General features: G+C 35.6%; 2 protein-coding genes and 1 pseudogene across 2 annotated transcripts; all 3 read left to right on the top strand.

Moving 5' to 3' along the window:
- Window positions 1-4,868: 4,868 nt before the first annotated feature.
- LOC100953529 (olfactory receptor 1030-like) lies at window positions 4,869-5,806 on the top strand. The gene is given in 2 exon segments (XM_023508431.1): window positions 4,869-4,893; window positions 4,896-5,806. Coding segments are annotated over 2 exon segments (936 nt in total).
- A 10,338-nt stretch (window positions 5,807-16,144) lies between these two features.
- Window positions 16,145-17,077, top strand: LOC100953223 (olfactory receptor 5M3-like). Its single transcript, XM_003802480.1, has one exon. The coding sequence runs from the start codon at window positions 16,145-16,147 to the stop codon at window positions 17,075-17,077; it is 933 nt and encodes a 310-aa protein (XP_003802528.1).
- Window positions 17,078-17,289: 212 nt separating this feature from the next.
- Window positions 17,290-18,616, top strand: LOC100952905 (annotated as a pseudogene).
- The last annotated feature ends 1,125 nt before the right edge of the window (window positions 18,617-19,741 follow it).

Here is a 19,741-nt window from a genome sequence, read left to right as displayed (position 1 = left end):
GACAATGCCAATTAAACAGCACTGAACTTTGAATTTAGGAAATATTCTTGTGTGAACTTGTTGAAGGATAATTAATGTAGGAACCATGGTAGTATTTCTTGAAATGGTGAGGACCATTGCTTTAATTCAGTTTTATGAAAAGTTACTTGTCCCCAGGGTATTCTAGATTGATCTTGGGTATCATCAAAAGTACCACCCTAGTATTCATAATAAACAATTACACTGCCCTTCACGTGTATAAAATTTGGGCTTTTTTTCTAATATCTTGATTCTAGATAGTATGGTACCATTAATTAGCTTCACTCCCTCAGAGGATTTTCTCCACTGGGATTCCACTTCTAATTGCTTCTCTTTGGGAATCCTCCTGACATAAATTCTGATGTCAATATTGTGAGTATAAATCACTCAGCACAGGCCAGAATTTGACCTTTGAGGTCATCAAGGAGACATCTGTATTTTCACAGGTAGGAGAGGAAATGTGTTTGTGTGTTAGTTTTTAATATCTAGCGATTTATATATTCTCTTCATTAAATTGTATACATTTTAAATAGTATGTATTAAAATAGGTAATTTGAGGGACATTTGCACAGACAATGCATTTGCCATGAAAGAAATCTGAAGGGTGATTACTTAGCCCTATCTTTCAATTTTAAGATATTTCGGTATAATTCTTATTATGGATGTTCCAACAGTTGTGTTTACTATGATCAGTTTCAAATAATAATTGTGTATTTACCATTTGCTAATGTCTTAACGTCTACTTTTACCAATCTCCACAAGAAAAAGACAAATTGAAAATCATTCAGGTCTAGGTAACTTAATCATTTAAATATTTTTCTGACCTATAACAAGAAAAGTGAAGCTCAAATACCTTTTTCTTATGATTCTTAAACATATGAGAAAATCATCCCTGAACTTCACTGTGTGGAGAAAAGGAACCTAGGTGAACAGATCTTAAGTCCTTCTTTTTTATTATATAAGATTCTGGATTATTTCCCACTGCCTTATTTCTGTCTAGAATCTGGTTTTTCCCAAGCAATACTTGTGCTCGAGGGAAATTTTTGATTTGTTTTCAAGAATATTATTTGATTTCATTTTTTCGATCAAGATTCTTGAAATATGAATCCGTCTACTTACAATCAAATAACTCAGTTAGGCCAAGAATCTGAACAGTAAGATGATGTGGAGAATTCTGTTTCGGTAGGCTGCCTATGCAGACTCAGAATCATTCTTGGTTCATCATCAAGTTTACAGCCTGCATCTGAACACTTTGCTATTGGTGTTTCTGGCCTCTGGGCAGCAGTATGACAAACTACCCATGGGCTCTGTATTTGTATCTTAGTTGCTTCTGCTTGCCATTGTCTCACAATTCTGGAATTCAAATATGGCTAGCGAGAATAGCATCCACTAAAAAGGATGCGTGTCTAGATGACCAGTGGAGCCTGAGCAAGTTTGCAAAGCTCCTTAGAGACTCAGTCAGTTCTAAAACACAGACATTAGACTGGAGAAGTTGTTCATCACCTAAGAGTTCAAAGAGGACTTTGTCTTCCTTAATTGGCTTATTGCCAATTAAGTTACAACTCCTGGCACTATCCTAGATTCTTGGCCCAAATTTCTTCCTACTCTTTACAGTTAAGGCACTGAGACCTAGGCCGACTTTTCTTCCTCCTCCATCTCTTATCCTTGTTACAATGCCTGTCCCTATCTGTATCTCCAAAAAATCCCTAAAACCAGGAGTTCTTTTATTTTCATTTGGTTCCTCCAGTACCCAACAGCTTCAATCATTGTAGCAGGATAGGAAGATAATAGTATTAAATAAATTGAATCTTAAAACTTTAGGCAACAGTTACCCTAAGCAGTTACCTAAGCAGGCAATTCAACTGAAGGAAGAGATTGACTTTCCTGGGAAAGCAGAGTATTATGGAAGAAAATTGCCACACTGAGACCTATAATCCTTGTTCTGTACTTGAACTGTGAGTTGGGGCCAAAACCATAAATTTTATGAGCTTGGTTACTCACATAACTCAAGCTATTCCTTCTATTTTGTCCATGGCCCTAATTCTGGCATCCATTGTTTTGTTGGAACTTGAATGATAGCCAATAATTACTTGTTATATGTATGTGTACATAAATAAATGAATGGCTCACAAGATTTTACAAAGGGACTTAATACGTTTTCTGAACTATAAAATTCAATGTTAATAAAAGCTGAACAATTATTGAAAGACCCCATACTATTATATTTAATAGCTAATACATCTCCAGTAGACTTAGGGTGGGTAAACAATTAAGTATTGATTTCACCTTGATTTACTGAGCCTGCTCAGAGGGGATAAGTTTTGTGTAGCCTCTGACGAGTCCTCTGATAGTGACATTTTCTAATGTTAGCGTTAACCCATGGCAGGGGAAATATTTTGATATAAGTTTTATTTTAGGCAATTATTAGTATACTGAGATTGTTTGCAAATTAAAATTTAAAGACATACTAACACATGCAATATTTTACCTTATTTTGTTGTAATATACATCCAAAAAAGTTTATAATAAATTCAGTAAAAGTGCCCATATTTATGAATTATAAGCTACATAAACTATAAGAGCACAAATTAAACCACCACCTAAGGTCAAAAAAATGTTTCAGCATCTGCTTTGAAGTAAAGATACAATTTAATAATTTTCCATTTAAGTGATCAATTAAGTCAAGAGCAAATATTTCTTTCTTTATTTATTTATGACAGTCTCAAGCTCTCACCCTCGCATTAGCTCACTAATGGCATTAGCTCACAGCAGTCTCAAACTCTTGGGCTGAAACAATTCTCTCTCCTCAGCTTCCCACATAGCTGGGACTACAGGCATACATAACAACACCTGGGTATTTTTTGGTTGTAGTTGTCACTGTTGTTTGGCAGGAGTGGGCTGGACTCGAACCCGCCAACTCTATTGCATGTGGCTGGTGCCCTAGCTGCTGAGCTACAGGTGCCAAGCCAACAGCAAATATTTAAATAGTCTCTCTTTTCAACTCTGATCTGAAATGCTTTATTTTTCATATATCTAGGTATAGAGCTATTTTTGGAATTTCTATTCTGGAATATAGGTTACAGAATTTTTTTTCCAATTGCATATCAATAACTGACTGTTATGAATATAAAAATTTTATAATAAGTCTTGATATATAATAGGTAATTCTCTGTTTATTGTTTGGAAGATACTTTCTAGACCTTTACTTTTTATGTAAATTTAGAATCCCTTCACTTGTAAACAATTAGGTTAGAATATTGATGGGAATTTGACTCGATGCATCATTTTGAAGAGATTTATCTTTTCCTGTTCCCAATGAACAAAACATCTCTCTTGATTTTTAACACACACACACACACACACACACAGATGTTGAGCAGACCTAAATTTATGTGGAAATGGCATCAAAGCAGATCAGACCATTGAGTTTTCTGAGTATATGGTATTAACAGGGAATAAGTTTAGTTATTATTGCAGTGGCTCATGCCTATAATCCCAACACTTTGAGAGGCCAAGGCAGAAAGATTGCCTGAGGTCAGGAGGTCAGGAGCAGCCTGGGAAACATAGTAAAATCCTGTCTCTATAAAAGATAAGAAAATAGCTTTGTAGGGTGGTGTGCACCTATAGTCTCAGCTACTTGAGAGGCTGAGGTGGATCAGGAGGATCACTTAAACTCAATGGTTGAAGGCTGCAGTCAGCTATGATGATGCCTGGCTGAGAGAGTAAGACTCTGTCCCTCTAAGAAATAAATTTTTCACCATTTTAGAGTGATTGAGTTAATTCCCTTAAAATTCACTGATATAAGGCTCTTTATACAGCAATATCAAAGGGAATCTAAATCTAACTGAGGACTAAATGGTGATTCTGTGTAGCAGAATAAATAATAAATAATAGAAAAATAGCAAGGAATTGAAATGTATTACCCAATTAAAATATATGCTAAGATACCAAAAACCAATGAATATACTATCACACTTGAATTGAGATGTGAATCCATGAATAAGTATAAATATGCTTGTTCAATCCAAAAGGCAGATTGACTAAATTGTGGTATGGAAATGGAAAGAAATGTTTTTAATAACATAACATGAATGTTAGAGAGTCAAATAAAAGGGGTTGTTTAGATAGGTATTCCACAATTAACCTATAAACCTATAAAGCAAAGAAACAGCATACACATGCCCACCACCCAGAACAACTTAAATACATAGAAATTCTTGTCAGATTCAACAGTAAGAACTGATAATAAGAGTTATATTATTATCTTGGTGAGATAAGTTATATTATTATCTTGGTGAGATATATCATATATTAACAGATCACTGAATGGAAAAATAGGAGACGAGGGTCTCAATGGGAAAAGTCATTTTGCCTCCGTCGGATTCCAATTCTCAGACTTCAGATGAAGAACTTTGCTTGGGTTATCCTTAAACTTATTTCCAAATTTCCATGTATCTTCATGTGTTTATGAAACCACAAAGGTAGACCTTCTAAGTATTTTAATGTCTATTGTTATTCTTTGACATATATTATCTAGAGTTTTAAAATAAATTTCCCCAATTGTAATGATAATCCAATTTATAACTTAGTTTTAAACCTCCAACTTGTTTGCACAATATGATTATAAATTCAAACTGCATGTGAATGATTTGATGAAGACCATTTAGGCTTGCTTTATGGTATATCTATTCCTATCCAATCACAAAAACTCCACTGACATACTAAAACGAAAACCTTTTAAATGTTTTAAAACAAAGTATAATACTTAACTAGGTTTTAGTGATTAAAAGAAATCTTTTCCTATTTCTCCTTAGATAATCAAACCATTGCCTCACAAATGAGATAAAGAGATGCTCAGAAGAAACTACACTGAAGTGACGAATTCGTTCTCTTGGATCTAACCAGCCGCCCAGAGCTGCGAGTGGCTTTCTTTGTGCTGTTCCTTTGTGTCTACGTGGTCACTGTGGTAGGAAACCTGGGCATGATTGTTTTAATCAAAATCGATTCTCGACTTCACACTCCCATGTACTTTTTTCTCTCTAGTTTATCCGTTCTAGATCTGTGTTTCTCCACAAATGTCACTCCCAAAATGCTAGAAAATTTCTTATCGCAGAAGAAGACCATTTCGTATGCAGGCTGCTTGGTGCAGTGCTACATTGTCATCGCCGTGGTCCTCACAGAGCACTGCATGCTGGCGGTCATGGCGTATGACCGCTACATGGCCATCTGCAATCCGCTGCTCTACAGTAGCAAGATGTCCAAGAGCGTCTGTGTCCGCCTGGTCATTGTGCCTTATGTGTACGGCTTCCTCCTCAGTGTGATGGAGACCATGAGGACCTACAGTCTCTCCTTCTGTGGTGCTAATGAAATCAACCATTTCTATTGTGCAGACCCTCCTCTGATCAAACTGGCGTGCTCTGACACCTATGCCAAACAGCTGTCCATGTTCATAGTCGCCGGCTACAGCAACGCCCAGTCCCTCCTAATCATTCTCTCGTCCTACATGTTCATCCTTGCAGTGATCCTGAGAAGCCGCTCTGCAGAAGGGAGAAGAAAAGCTTTCTCTACGTGTGGCTCCCACCTGACTGTCGTCACCATCTTCTATGGAACCCTCCTCTGCATGTACCTGAGACGCCCCACGGAGGAGTCGGTGGAGCAGGGGAAGATGGTGGCCGTGTTTTACACCACTGTGATCCCCATGCTGAACCCCATGATCTATGGCCTCAGGAACAAGGATGTGAAAGAGGCCTTGAGGAAAGCAATAGGAAAGCAGAAACCAGGGAAATGAAAGCTCTGAACTAGTGTTGAAAAGTTCTATAAGTAGTAGGATGCAATCTTATCGGGTTAGGCACTCCGTTTTAGGCTACTTATGCACAACACTTTTCTAAATTTCTGCTGTGCTGCTGACTGAGTTCAAATTCCTGAAAAAAGTGGCGGGAAATGGGAAGAGTAGGAAGTACCATTCCCTCGCATTCCTGCTGTATGAGCTAGGGTCATTTCTTGGGGGCAAAAAGCAGTTTAAACAACACTGAACTTTTGCTTTGTTTTGTTTTCAAGTCAGAAAAGAAGTCTCCAGGCAGCAATCTTGACCTATAGGCCAGTTTTATTAGGCGTGGTCTCTAGACTCTCTGTAGCCTGTGTTACTTTGAGCATAACTTACATTCTTAAGGTCACTTCATGATCCAAAATGCCAGAAAGCCAGCCCACATGTGAAAATGTTATTCCAGTTCTCTAAATCTTTCATATAAAATGTCTGTTTTTATCTCGTATGTCAAAACGTAATTATATTCTCCTACTTCCCTATAAGACAGTCTGGGAAATGTTGATTCCAGGAAATTGTTATCAGGCTGAAAGATGAATGTTATATCTATAATTAAAGAGCAAACTATTCTGTTGATAAATAATGTGCAAAGTCACGTGGGAGGAAGACAGACGACGTAGCTCTGATGAGCTTTGATGGAATAAAACACGTTTTTATTCAAGTTAGTATACTCATGTACACACACACGTACACACAGGCTTAAATGTAAGTACAAGTCAATCCGTTCTCACTTTTTTACATCTACTTTGCTAATAACCTTCAATTTACTTTCCAGTCAAGACCTCCTGGAAACTTTTCCTAACTAGTGAAAATACTTCTAATGAATCTTTCTTTATGATACAGTAGCACCAATCACTTGGTGGGATTAAATAACTTAAAAACTACACATTATCAAGATTATCTGATCAAAAAACTTTACATAATAGTATAGTTAAGAACAAAAAGCTTGCCAATAAGGGCAGACAAAAGTTAACCGCTGTTTTGTTTGTGAGAGATGGTTTTGTCACACTACCTAACCATGGGATGATGTATATTTGTACAACCTGAAGCACTTTAGAAAATTCTGTGTCTATAATTATTATTTTAATAACCAATATTTTTATTTTTTTAAAAATACACATATCTTACCCTTCTTACTCACTTAATAGACATGTTGCTAACCCAATTCTATTGTTATTCAACAGTTGAAATCAATGACATAGTATTTCACAGGTAAGGGAAGATTTTAGATAACTAATAAAGTCTCCTCAAATACTAAGTAAAATCTCTTGTGTATTGTTTAGTCATATAAATTAAACATCTTTCCAGAGCTGAGTATTATAGCTAACTTTTTTTGTAATATCATAGAATGCTTTAATGGATGTATTTTCTAATGTAATCTGGCTGTTTTAGAAATCAAGGATTTATAGAAGAATCTTTTTCTTCATATAGGTCGAGGGCATATGTTATCTAATTTTAAAATTTTTCCTAGCTTTTTTCTTGTGTATTTATGGAATTTAAAAAAACCACAAGGCATTTGTTAATGTCTATCTCTCTAAAGTTACTTTACAAATTATGATGCTTAGGTTGATGTTGTTGATGTCAGCACGAGCATGGAGGCTTTCTCCAGTGTAAATACTTATTACTGCATTGTCACTTCCATGTTTGCCATTCCACTCTTACCATTTCACCCCCTGTCAGTACACATGGGATTCTAATATGCCCTCAACTAAATTTCAATACTCCTTAGACCTTTGAGGTTGTTTGAGAATGGTCAACGTCATGCTGTCAAATCAATGAACAGGCAGCATGCACTAAAATTTCTTACTTAGTTTCTCCATGGCCTGATACTACCTCTTAAAATATCTCAGCAGCAAAGGAAAGGTCACAACTATAATGTGTGTCAGAGGAGAAGACGTGTGTTCTTTATAGACTAAGTCATAGGAAGGTTTTTCACAAGTGAGAACCAATCTGGTGTAAAAAAAAAAATTGTAACCCATGGGTGGTGGCTTTGGCTCAAAGGAGTAGACTGCTGGCACCATATACTAGAGGTGGTAGGTTCAAACCCAGCACCAGTCAAAAACTGCAAAAAAAAAAAAAAAGAAAAAGAAAAAATATTCTAACCTAAGAATCAGGGAAGAGTTGGAACCAGGTTACTAGGTTTGAATGAATAGCACGTTACCCAGCCATCTAAAGATTGGGTCCAGACACAATCTAGGGATCACAGTCTGAGTTACTACATGACAAGAGAAGCAACTTCTGGCAAAGAGGATCAGAGTGGAATCCTAAGTACTGTCCAGTCTTACAGTGTTTCCTCTCATATCTAATCCTGCTTTCTGAAAGTTCAGGGAATGGGTAAGGCAGTAATTCACATGCAATGATTATCACCCTTTTGTTATATTAATATTAAAAAATAATTCAATTATTCAATAAATAATTCTGTGGACTGAAATAGTTTAGCCACTGCAGGTATAATTACTAATATGTTAACTGTTGTGTTTATGATAAAATGAATGTTATATGGTCTCCAGGGATTTGTGAGAATTTAATAAAACTTGTGGGCTGATAGATGGCCCAAATCATCTTTTTAAATAATGATCATTAACACTTGTGAGTCAATGTTAATTAATATTATATAATTGCTATGTCACTAAAAAAAATGAAACTTTTTCCTTGTAAAAGTTCATACACACTTCTGTGTTCTAATGTATGTGTGTGTGTTTTTCTCTTTGCCAAAAAATTCTTCAATTCTTCACAGTTGCCAATGGCCCATCCTACAATTTGACTTAATCTTATGCAATTCTGACATTATCTGTAGGTAGCATCAGATCACACAGGCTCAGGGCTCAGTCCTATAATATTCCACTGCCCCACCTCTCACTTCAGATACTGATAGCAAGTGTGGGTTCCTGATAAGCAGGCAATACTGGGGATTCTTCTAACTTCATCTTGGGTTTGATAGAATGGCCCACAGAACCTAGAAAACAAATTATTTTTCCAGACTACTGGTGTATTATAAAAGGATACAATTAAGGAACCACCAGATCAAAGATCGCTTTGCATAGGGCAATGAGTATGGAAAGCAGTGTGAAGTTTCCATGCTCTCTGCAGGCCCATCACCCATCCTTCTACCCCATCCATGTGCTTATCAATCCAGAAGTTCTCTGAACCCTATCCTTTTGGGTTCTGTGGAGGCTCCATATATAGGCTGATTGAATCAACTTTTGGCCACTGGTGATATGATCAACCTCCATTCCCTCCTCCTTCCTTAGTGGTTGGAGAGTGGAGCTAAAAGTTATGACCCTGTAATCATGCATGTGGTTGGTTCCTCTGGCAACCAAAGGAGTTACCCCATGTTTAGGGGATCTCCAAAAGTCATTTGATTGACATAAATGCAGATGTGGTTCAAAGTTATTAGTTAGAAGGGTTTTACCCTTATGGTTCTCCTCATTCAGGAAATTATAAATATTTTTCATTATACTACAGTACCACATTAGCACATTTCAAGGTAAAGGAAAGTCAGAAATTTAAAAATTGTGAAAGACATATTTCATAAGACTTCTAGAGAAATATCCTAATTTGAAGGAACAAGAGAGATAAAGGGAAAGCTAAAAGAGATCACTTATGTATGTTTGCCTGAGGAAAAGGGGAATCCCTGACTTTACCCTGTTTCTCTAAACTGTAGTAGAAATTGGGGGGAGACATCAAAAATGTTCTATTAGGTTTGTAGAATTCAAGTAATAGAATGGCTTGTATTATTTTTCCTACTTAAATCTTGGAAGCAACAAGCAGGCAAAACAGTAATAATTGCAGTATGTGGTGCCTGGAGAGGTAGGGTCTGAGCTTCCAAAGATCCTCTGTGGTCCACTATGTTATGATCACTCCAAAACACTCCTTTCTTCTTGAAGGATGAAAAGAATTGGAAAAATTATTGGAAGGTCTCAGAGTTCTAAGTATGGAAAACTTAGTAGTAATCAGATAAGGATGTATTAAAAGAATAAAAGCTCCATGAGAGCTGGTATGACATATTTAAATTATTCCAGGTATGTAAAAAATATTAACAAATATTAATATCTATAGGTGATGACATCAAGCTTGAAAATCACATAGTACATGTAACAGTTGGGCTCAGATGCAGTCCCGTGGGAAGCAGGGAGAGAAATCATCTAATTAGCTTCTTCCACTTTACAAAATGGAACTCGATTAGAGAAATAAAGCTGCATGTCTTGTGACATAGAGGTCATGACCTGAAAATCATACCCATTGCATTTATAAACAATGTTATCTTTGTCAATAAAAATTCAAATAGTATTTCTTAAGTGTGTTTATTACTCTTCTATCTTCAGTGGTTATAAATGATAAAATGAAGAAAACAGCCTTAGAAATCATCTTTCACCAATTAAAAGGGATAAGGCATTTGTTTTTCTACAATGTTTAAAAGGAAAAAATAAACAAAGGTGGAAAGCTATCAATCTTAATCTAAGAATTAAGTTGGTTTCAGAGAATTACATTTCAGTGAAAAGAAGCCCATATAGTGTTATCAGTGCCACATGCTTAGGTGATGTATGCTCTTTTACTATTTCACTTCTTCTTAACATTCTTCTTCAAAAAGGGAAGGGATTTTCTTAACTAATGCAAATAAACATACCAGTGTTTGCCAACTGTGAAATATAGATCATCTGAATATATGTTGTGACTGCCCTATTCAATGATTATCATTACTAAGGAAACCAAGATCTTTTTTTCCTTTCCAAACAAAGGCAACATAGACCCTAGAATAGAGAGGAATCATTTTAAACAGGAAGAAAGAAGTTGTTCAAGCCCTTGTTTTTAAATGTTCTAATTGTGTTGAGAGATATTTTGCTCTTGAGATTCATTTCCCATTACACATGATGCAATATGTAACATTTAAATTGCTTCATGTTCTGATCTGTATTCTCCAGTGGGAATGTCCCAGACTGGGAAACCCAACCTTTATAAATCCTTTTGAATCATTCATTGGTGATGACAGATGGGATGTCTCCAAAACATTTTTTTTTCTTCATGCCCAGGTTGGTATATGCACAGGAGAAATATGTGTGTTTCTACAAAATTGAAGTATCAGTCCTTTAGGTTTTCCTTGTGATTCTGAGTAGGAAGAGAATGTTCTGTAGAGGGGTATTAGGAAGTGGGATCAGAGACTCTTTACTGCCACAGTAAAGGGCAGTTGTAGATGGTGCTTTGGGGTTTGATGCCCCTAGTGCAAGAACTGTAATTCATCTACTGGCAGAAATGCACACTACTTTACCTAAACAAACAACTGTAGTCCTTTCTATAAAGTGTCACTAAATGGTGACCAAATAATAGTGTCTCCATTTTTTTCTACTAAAGGCACTGTCTTGTTAGCACAAGTGTCATTATTAACTTCTCTGTCTCTCTGTTTCTATCTCTCTCTTTCATACGTGGGAACAGTCATTGAATTAAACTTTTATACGTGCTGGTATCTATGCAATACCAACAGTACGTTCCCAAGGTTAATCAGTGGCAAAGGAGCCTTCTTGTCCACAAGACATGAATAAATGATCCCACACTGCTTAGAAACCACTAGGTCCTTTCTTTATTCTTTCTCATTTGTCCTTTGTGATTGGAGCTTAACGTGGAGCCAGTCTGAGAGAACAAGTGAGTTTGGCATAGTATTATCTAGAATTCCCTGAACTGTTCTAAATAGCACTATGAAGATGTTTATAAATCCCTTGCAGTTTAAATAATGGGTTCCAACACTTCTGAAGGTACACAATCTTCTTGGTTTGCCCAGGACTATGGGGTTTCCCAGGATGAAAATTTGCATGTCTAAACCAGGAAATTTTTACCTAGGCTGAGTGATCATTATTCACTTTATATATATTCTACAACAACCGAGCTGGAGGTAAACTCAGATGGGTTTCAGAAGAGTTTCAACAGTCCGTATCTCATTTTGTTGCCTAGTCCAAATTTGTCATTGAATAATTACTAATATTTGAGGTTTTCTTAGAGTTGTTTTAAGTCTTTGTCATTGTACATTCAGAATTTGAGTGCTTGAAGATTGCTCTTTTCTTATATGTTCTTACCATGTTGACCATGAATGAAAAAGAGACAGTTGAAATGTTCTAATTAAATACAAGGTAGCCATAAAGTTCGTGCGCAATTTGAAATAGTGTGCAATTGAAAATGTTTTTTTCTTTATCACTGATAAAAATCTATATTTCTGTAAATGTTCCCTTTGAGACCCTGCATAGAATAGGCTGAGAACATCAGTAGATTTCTTGCCCAAGTATGTGAAATACAGCCAATTATATGAAGAGGGCAAAAAGAATGGTGCAGAATTCTCTGCAGAGGAAAGGGGATTTTTTTTTTTTTGTCAATGTTCTCATTTATTTCCTTCTAGTCTTTTTCATTATTTTTAATATACTCAGTTCTTATTGAATTCATTTCTGTGCTCTGCCTTGGTTAGAATCATACATACTTTGACTTGGCTTATAAATTCTAAACAAATAATTTTCAACAGCTGCGTGATATTCTATCATTTGAGCATACCATGATTAACTTGTCTCTAAATATAGCCTTTTTAGATTCCCAGTTTTTTGCTAAAACAACTAACAACTAACTTTATATTGTGGCCTATATATTTTTTTATTTCAGATTAATATGACGGTGTAAATGATTAGGTTATAATTGTGCTTGTTAGGTAAGGTCCCTGTTTCAGAAGTGTGCTTCCAGTTGTCCATGTACCCTTACTTTGTGCCCATTAAGTAGGAGTACATCAATCTTCCTCCCTCTTTCCCTCTCCCTTCTGCCTCCCTATCCAGCTTGAATTAAATTGTGTTTTTCTCTTGTGTGGACATGAATTAATTCCTTTACTGGCTTTATATTAGTATTGAGTACCTTGGACACTTGGTTTTCCATTCTTGTAATACTTTACTAGGAAGAATGTGTTTCAACTCCATCAAGGTACATAGAAAACATGTAAAGTCTCCATGTTTTCTTACAGCTGAATAGTATTCCATGGAATACATGTACTATAATTTATTAATCCATTCATGGGTTAATGGGCACTTGGGTTGTTTCCACATCTTGGTGATTGTAAATTGAGCCACAATTAAATCATCTAGTGCAAATGTTCTTATGATAAAATGTTTTTTTTTTTTGTTTTTTTTTTTTCCTCTCAGTAGATGCCTAGTAATGGGATTGCAGGATCAAGGAAGCAATCCCATTGGATTGCTGGAAGGTCTATTTTGTGTTCTTTGAGGATTCTCCATAATTCTTTCCTAAGAAGCTGTGTTAGTTTGCCATGCCATGGAAAGGGGATATGGTAATATAGATTGCCCTTTGTTTTCTCTCTTTACAAATTCACAGTGAAATAAAGTAACACTTCTCTCTGCTCTTGGAATTTTGGTAGAGGTCACTTACAATGTTTCTGTGTCAATTTGGCTTCAATCACTGCCAATGTTCTAAGAAAGAGAGGAAATAATTTCCTGTTTTTCCAATCTCTATTTTTTTTAAATCATGGGAATTCCAACAAAGAAATGAGTACTGGGGGTAGCAGATATGACAGGAAAACTAAGATAGAAAAATATACCAAGAAATAAGGAGAAAGAGCCGAAATCTGTATAATGAATAGAAAAAGGGATGTGTCTTATAGACAAGAAACGGTTCCTTAGAAATACTTATTGATGCACAAAAGGAGAACCAGTGGGTTTTCTGGGAAGCATTAGACAAATAAATAATAATAAAACAAAATAACAAAAATTTAAACCTGAATAGGAAACCAATGACATTTACCTAAAGTTATGAAATCACTGGTAAGGGTACATTCTGTTATATACATGAGCTAATATTAGTGAGTGTTTTAGTTTTGAGTGACACAATTTACAAATAAACAAAGTTACTTGCCAATAGAGAGTTCAATGGAAGGTTTATAACAAGAAGGGTTTGATGAAAATGTTATTATGAATGCATGCAGCTTGTAACAATGAGGAAAAGTACGGTAATACTAGCCAATGCTCTTTAGTATGCTAGATACTCTTTCACTCCTTTACCTTTATCATCTTGATTAAGCTTCACAAGAGCTCTATTTCTTTCAGAAGAAACAACCTTCCAGAGATGGGTAACACATTATTTCAAAGCAATCAAATCTTATTGTCCTGTATCATGAAATATTAGCCTTTGAAGAAAAATATTCTGTTTAAATCTTTATACAGGGCACAGAGCTAAATATATAATTTCTCTCTCTCTCTCTCTCTTTTTCTTTTCTTTTCTTTTTTTTTTTTGTAGTTTTTTTGCCAGGACTGGGTTCAAACACGCCACTACTGGTATATGGGGCTGGTGCCCTACTCCTTGAGCCACAGGCACCACCTTAATTTCTCTCTTTTTTACTGATACAATATAAATTTTTATTGCTTCAAAAATTTTTCTGAAAACATAAGATTTAAATAATATTATACATTCAATTGTTGCACTACTGTGGTTTAGTAATCTATTAGAGGTATTTTCCATTTAATATTTCATTCATCTTCTTTATAGCTCTTTGAGGTAGGTACAAAGTATTCACTGTTTAGGTGATAGAGAAGCTATTAATTGGGTTGTTCTTATACAAATATTGTGTGTGTATATGAGTGTGCATGCCTCTGTACACTCAATAGTTACTGTGAAAATGGCAGCAGTTCTTTCAAATTGAATACTACATATTACAACTATTTTTCTCCTTCTGAATAGGTAATACACTAAGATAAGGTACTCAAAAAACAAGCCCAGCAAATGTTAAAGACCAAAAGATTCTTTTTCTAAGTATTTTTACTGAATTCATTTCTATTTTATTAAAAGACTTTTTTTTAAATAACATGAACATTTGAGACTTATGTGAACTTTTTTCCTCCTCTTATCTCAAGTATTGTGCTTGTAGTAGCATAAGGAAAACATTCCCAGAATATGAGACAAGTAACACTCTTGACCATTAAGAGTTCAGAACCTTCTTTACACAGGTATATGATTTCCTTAGCCAGTACTGGACACACTAAAGGACTATAGTGAACTTTAATCATTTTACTATTCACAAAATGTTTCAACATAATGCTTATTGTAATAAGAAAATCACCCAAGTTGTTAATCTTTATTGTCTCTCAGCAATTCACCATCACCAGAGACCATCTATGATAGTTTTATGAAGAATTATCCATTGTGTCATCATTTGGATGAAGAATCAACAGAACATATGTATAACATTGCTACTTATAAGTTAGCTCAAATATTTAAACTGAAGTATTAGAATATACTAGAACCAGATAGCTTGTAAATTTATTTTGTGATCAAAACCCAAAATAACTCCCTCCCTATTGCACTAACAAATGTTTTTAGCTTTCTGGTATATTTTAGACATTTTATTAATTTAAGCATAAGTATTTACAATCGAGTAATATTGGCCTCACTCAGTATTTTATTACTCTATTTTACTCAAAGTTCTGAGGCAGAGAGAAAGGAAGACGCTGCCATAGAAGTTGTTAATCCTTCTAGGTCAAGGGAGAATGATGTCTAAAGAGGATGAGATGCTCAGTTCATTTTCACCAGATTTGTTTGAAACACAAAATTTAGCAAGGCTTCAATTCTTTTTTAGGTTGATTTTTTAACAAATTGATAATTGCTATATCCATGAAAAAATCATCTGTTTTTCATTTTGTTCTGATATGAGTAGTGGATATAACAATAAAGTACACATTTTTAGTAAGTCATTTTTAATAAAGTCATATGACAATAGAGTACACATTTTTATTAAGTCATTTTATAAAAAAGATATCAAATTTGCATGATTATTAAATTAGAGTACTATTTTCTGATTGTGAAGTAGTTCTTCCTTGACTGTGGCTTTGAATGAATTTATAATATGCCATAGACCATATAAACTCCACAAATCTAGCAAATAAATCAAACATAAACACATTCTAAAAGTTGAGGCCAATGAGAAGAGGTTTTTGTCTTTCTAGAAAATGGTAAGAACAAAAATTCTCCTACATGTTTCCAGGCAAGTAAAATCAGATACAATGAATTATGTGACTGTATTTCTGTATTTTTATAATATTTTACCACTTTCTGCATAAAATTCTCATGTATATGTATATGGGCATGGGAAAAATAAGTATTGATAAGAAAATATATATGAGAAAGAAGGAAGGAGGAATAAAATAAGAGCAAAGGCAATGAAATGGTTTAGGAAAATATAATATAAATGAAAAATGGCTATATTAAATGTGTATATTTACCAAGTTCTATTTATTTCATTAGATAAAATGCATCTATCTTTGGATGAGATTTAAGAAAATGCTCAATTTTACTGACGTGACAGAATTTATTCTTTTGGGACTAACTAGTCGCCCCGAATTACAGCTCCTTTTCTTTTTGGTTTTCTTGCTGGTCTACATCATCACCTTGATTGGGAACATTGGCATGATCATATTAATCAGGATCAGCCCCCAGCTCAACAGCCCCATGTATTTTTTCCTCAGTCACTTGTCTTTTGCAGATGTGTGGTTCTCCTCCAACGTCACCCCTAAAATGTTGGAAAATTTGCTTTCTGAGACCAAAACCATTTCCTATGCTGGGTGTATAGTACAGTGCTTTTTCTTTATTGCCTTTGTGCATGTAGAGGTCTTCATCCTTGCTGTGATGGCCTTTGATCGATACATGGCGATTGGCAACCCTTTACTTTATGGCAGCAGAATGTCCAGAACTGTCTGTATTCGACTGATCTCTTTCCCTTACATATATGGCTTTTTTATTAGTTTGATCTCCACACTGTGGACCCATGGTTTGTACTTCTGTGGGAACGTTGAGATCAACCATTTCTACTGTGCGGACCCAGCTCTCATCAAAATGGCCTGTGCGGGGACCTTCATTAAAGAATACACCATGCGTACACTGGCAGGTCTCAACTTCTCTTACTCGTTACTGGTTATTATCATCTCCTACATATTTATCCTCATCGCCATCCTACGAATGCGTTCAGCAGAGGGAAGAAAGAAAGCCTTCTCCACATGCGGGTCCCACTTGACAGCTGTCACCATATTTTATGGAACACTCTTCTTCATGTATCTTAGAAGCCCAACTGAGGAGTCCGTGGAGCAGGGGAAAATGGTGGCTGTTTTCTACACTACAGTCATTCCTATGTTGAACCCCATGATCTACAGTCTCAGGAACAAGGATGTGAAGGAGGCCATGAGCAAAGCAATTAGTAGAGCATTTGTAACTAAATAAAAATATAAAGCAGACAATGAGATCCATAGTTCATCAGAAGGGGTGGAGATTAACCATTTCTTTTTGATAATTTTGAGGAAATTTATTGTTTGTATTTTCAATGAATAGACAGAAATAAGATATAAGTGAAAAAGTACTAATGATGTTGAGGTAAGTGTGCTGTTGCTTGAAGTTTTTGCCCACTACAAATGACATTATCCACCACCTTTGCAATGTCACTAGTTCTTACCTGTGGAATGGAAGTACGATTTTTATATATTAAACTTCCAGACCTAGCTGTTTCAAAAACAGAGATACATCCCCACCTTTTCTGCAGTATTCCACAGCCAGAAAGTGAGGATCAAGTGACCTCTTATAAACTACACATTGTAGAAAGCAGAGGACCTGACAAGTTGAGACCCAGAATGATGGTGAGAAGAGAACCTCCTACCGTGATCTGAAATATCCCCTTGTAAATTTCATGAGGAAGAAATAAAATTCATAATACTGTATGCTTTCATCCTTTCTTGTTATTGGTGATTATCTTAGCTACCAATTTTTCCTTATGCTTATATATTCTGGCTCCATATTCTCAAGGACAAAAATTTTCATTTTGTTTTCATCAGCTCTATTGTTTTACATTATCAATATCTGCTTTCATGTTTGTGAACACCCCCCCCTTTTTTTTTTGAGAACAGAGTCTCATTTTGTCCCTGTCAGTAGAGTGCTGTAGCGTCATAGTTCACAGCAACCTCAAACTCGGGCTCAAGCAATTCTCTTGCTTCAGCCTCCCAAGTAGCTGGGACTATAGGTGCCCCCCATAACACCTGGCTGTTTCTGGAGACCGAGTCTCTCACTCTTACTCAGGCTGTTCTCCAAATTCTGAGCTCAAGGGATCCGCCTGCCTTGGCCTCCCACCTAGGATTCCAGAGGTGAGCCACCACACCCACAGGCTATGAATACCATTTCAACTGTCTTCAAGTTTATTTTTAGCTTAAAAAAAAAACCAAAACAATTTTGCTGTTAAATACTGAATTGATTTACATCCTTTCTTGTATCTGTGCCTATTTCTATGAATTTTCTGTCAGTCTCATCTGCACGCTGTGGACCTATGGTTTGTACCTCTGTGGGAACTTTTAAATCAACCACTTCTACTGTGCAGACCCCCCTCTCATCAAGATCGCCTGCGGGGGGGTGCACATCAAAGAGTACACGATGATAGTCATTGCAGGAATTAACTTCACCTATTCCCTCTCGGTGGTCCTGGTCTCCTACACACTCATCGTGGTGGCTGTCCTGCGCATGCGCTCCGCCGAGGGCCGGAGGAAGGCCTTCTCCACCTGCGGCTCCCACCTGACCGCTGTTTCCATGTTTTACCGGACCCTCATCTTCATGTATCTTAGGCGGCCCACCGAGGAGTCTGTGGCGCAGGGGAAAATGGTGGCCGTGTTTTACACCACAGTGATTCCCATGCTGAATCCCATGATCTATAGTCTGAGAAACAAGGACGTGAAAGAGGCTGTCAACAAAGCCATTGCCAAGGGGAACTTGGACCGGTAAAACTGCAATAGATATATTGGTGGTAATGTTTGTTTGTATTATAAATGACCAGGCATAAACTTCCTAACTCAAAATTCCTAGTTCTAAAGGTGATTCTTTAGAGGTTCTGCACTAAAAGTTCCAAAATAACAGAGTGATACTTCTTCATGAATGGACTCTAATTACTAAGCTTGCTTTCTCCTATAGATGCAGCCATATTGTTAGATGTGTCAGACTGTCAATCACAATGTGCTTAAAGTTACGCTAGGCATAGTCATTGGAAGAAAACACCAATAATTATTTGGAGGTACCCTTCTTATAATTGAACATTATTTATATTTTCTATATAAACATACTTATCAACTTAGGTTTTATGTAAATGTATAAATTTAGCAAAAAAGTAAAATTCATTTGTTTTCCATGATTACAGAATGCTGATGAACTCCATTTTACCTAAAAATTGCTTAAACATAATTATATATAAATGGACTTTTTCATAAACTTTTAGTACTGTTTTAACACAATCCTAAATTTGTCATCCTAAACAGTATGCATTGTTCTGTAGTTAACAATGTTTGTGTCTAACAATCTTTTTTTCCTAACCTAACTCTATATGTTAGTTTGAATTTTGGTATAAAATTTTTTTGTTTGATGTTAAAAGAAATAAATCTCTCTCTTTTTTTTCTTTTTGAGCAGATAAATATCTCTGATAAAAGATTTTTCTGCTCTCACCATAAATAATCAAAACATGAACCAGAATAAATTTTCTAACATTTATATCTGACCTCTGGAAAGATATTATTTTATTAAATGATTGATTGATTGTCTGATTTAAAACTATTGTCTGCTTTCAGCTTCTCACCAAAATGCAGTTTAATTTAATTCAAAGTTTCAGTATCTAGAGTGAATTAATCTATAAGATAAGAAACATTGGTCAAGTAAACACTTTTGTACTGGACATTGCACTTAAATATGAAAAACTATATGCACAATATAGTTTAAAAATATATCTCATTTGGATACTTTTTCCTCCATTCTTGTGATACTTTGCTCAGAAGAATGGAGGAAAAAGTATCCAATGTACACACCCCTATTATGAAACTAATTTAAACCTTTTTATATGAAAGCTATAACCAAATAGCCTAA

The sequence above is a fragment of the Otolemur garnettii genome, unplaced genomic scaffold (genome assembly GCF_000181295.1).
Source record: "Otolemur garnettii isolate 467f Iridium unplaced genomic scaffold, OtoGar3 scaffold00247, whole genome shotgun sequence".
NCBI classification, from domain to species: Eukaryota; Metazoa; Chordata; class Mammalia; order Primates; family Galagidae; genus Otolemur; species Otolemur garnettii.
Note: the sequence above shows the minus strand (reverse complement) of the source record. Positions and strands in the feature narration are given on the sequence as shown.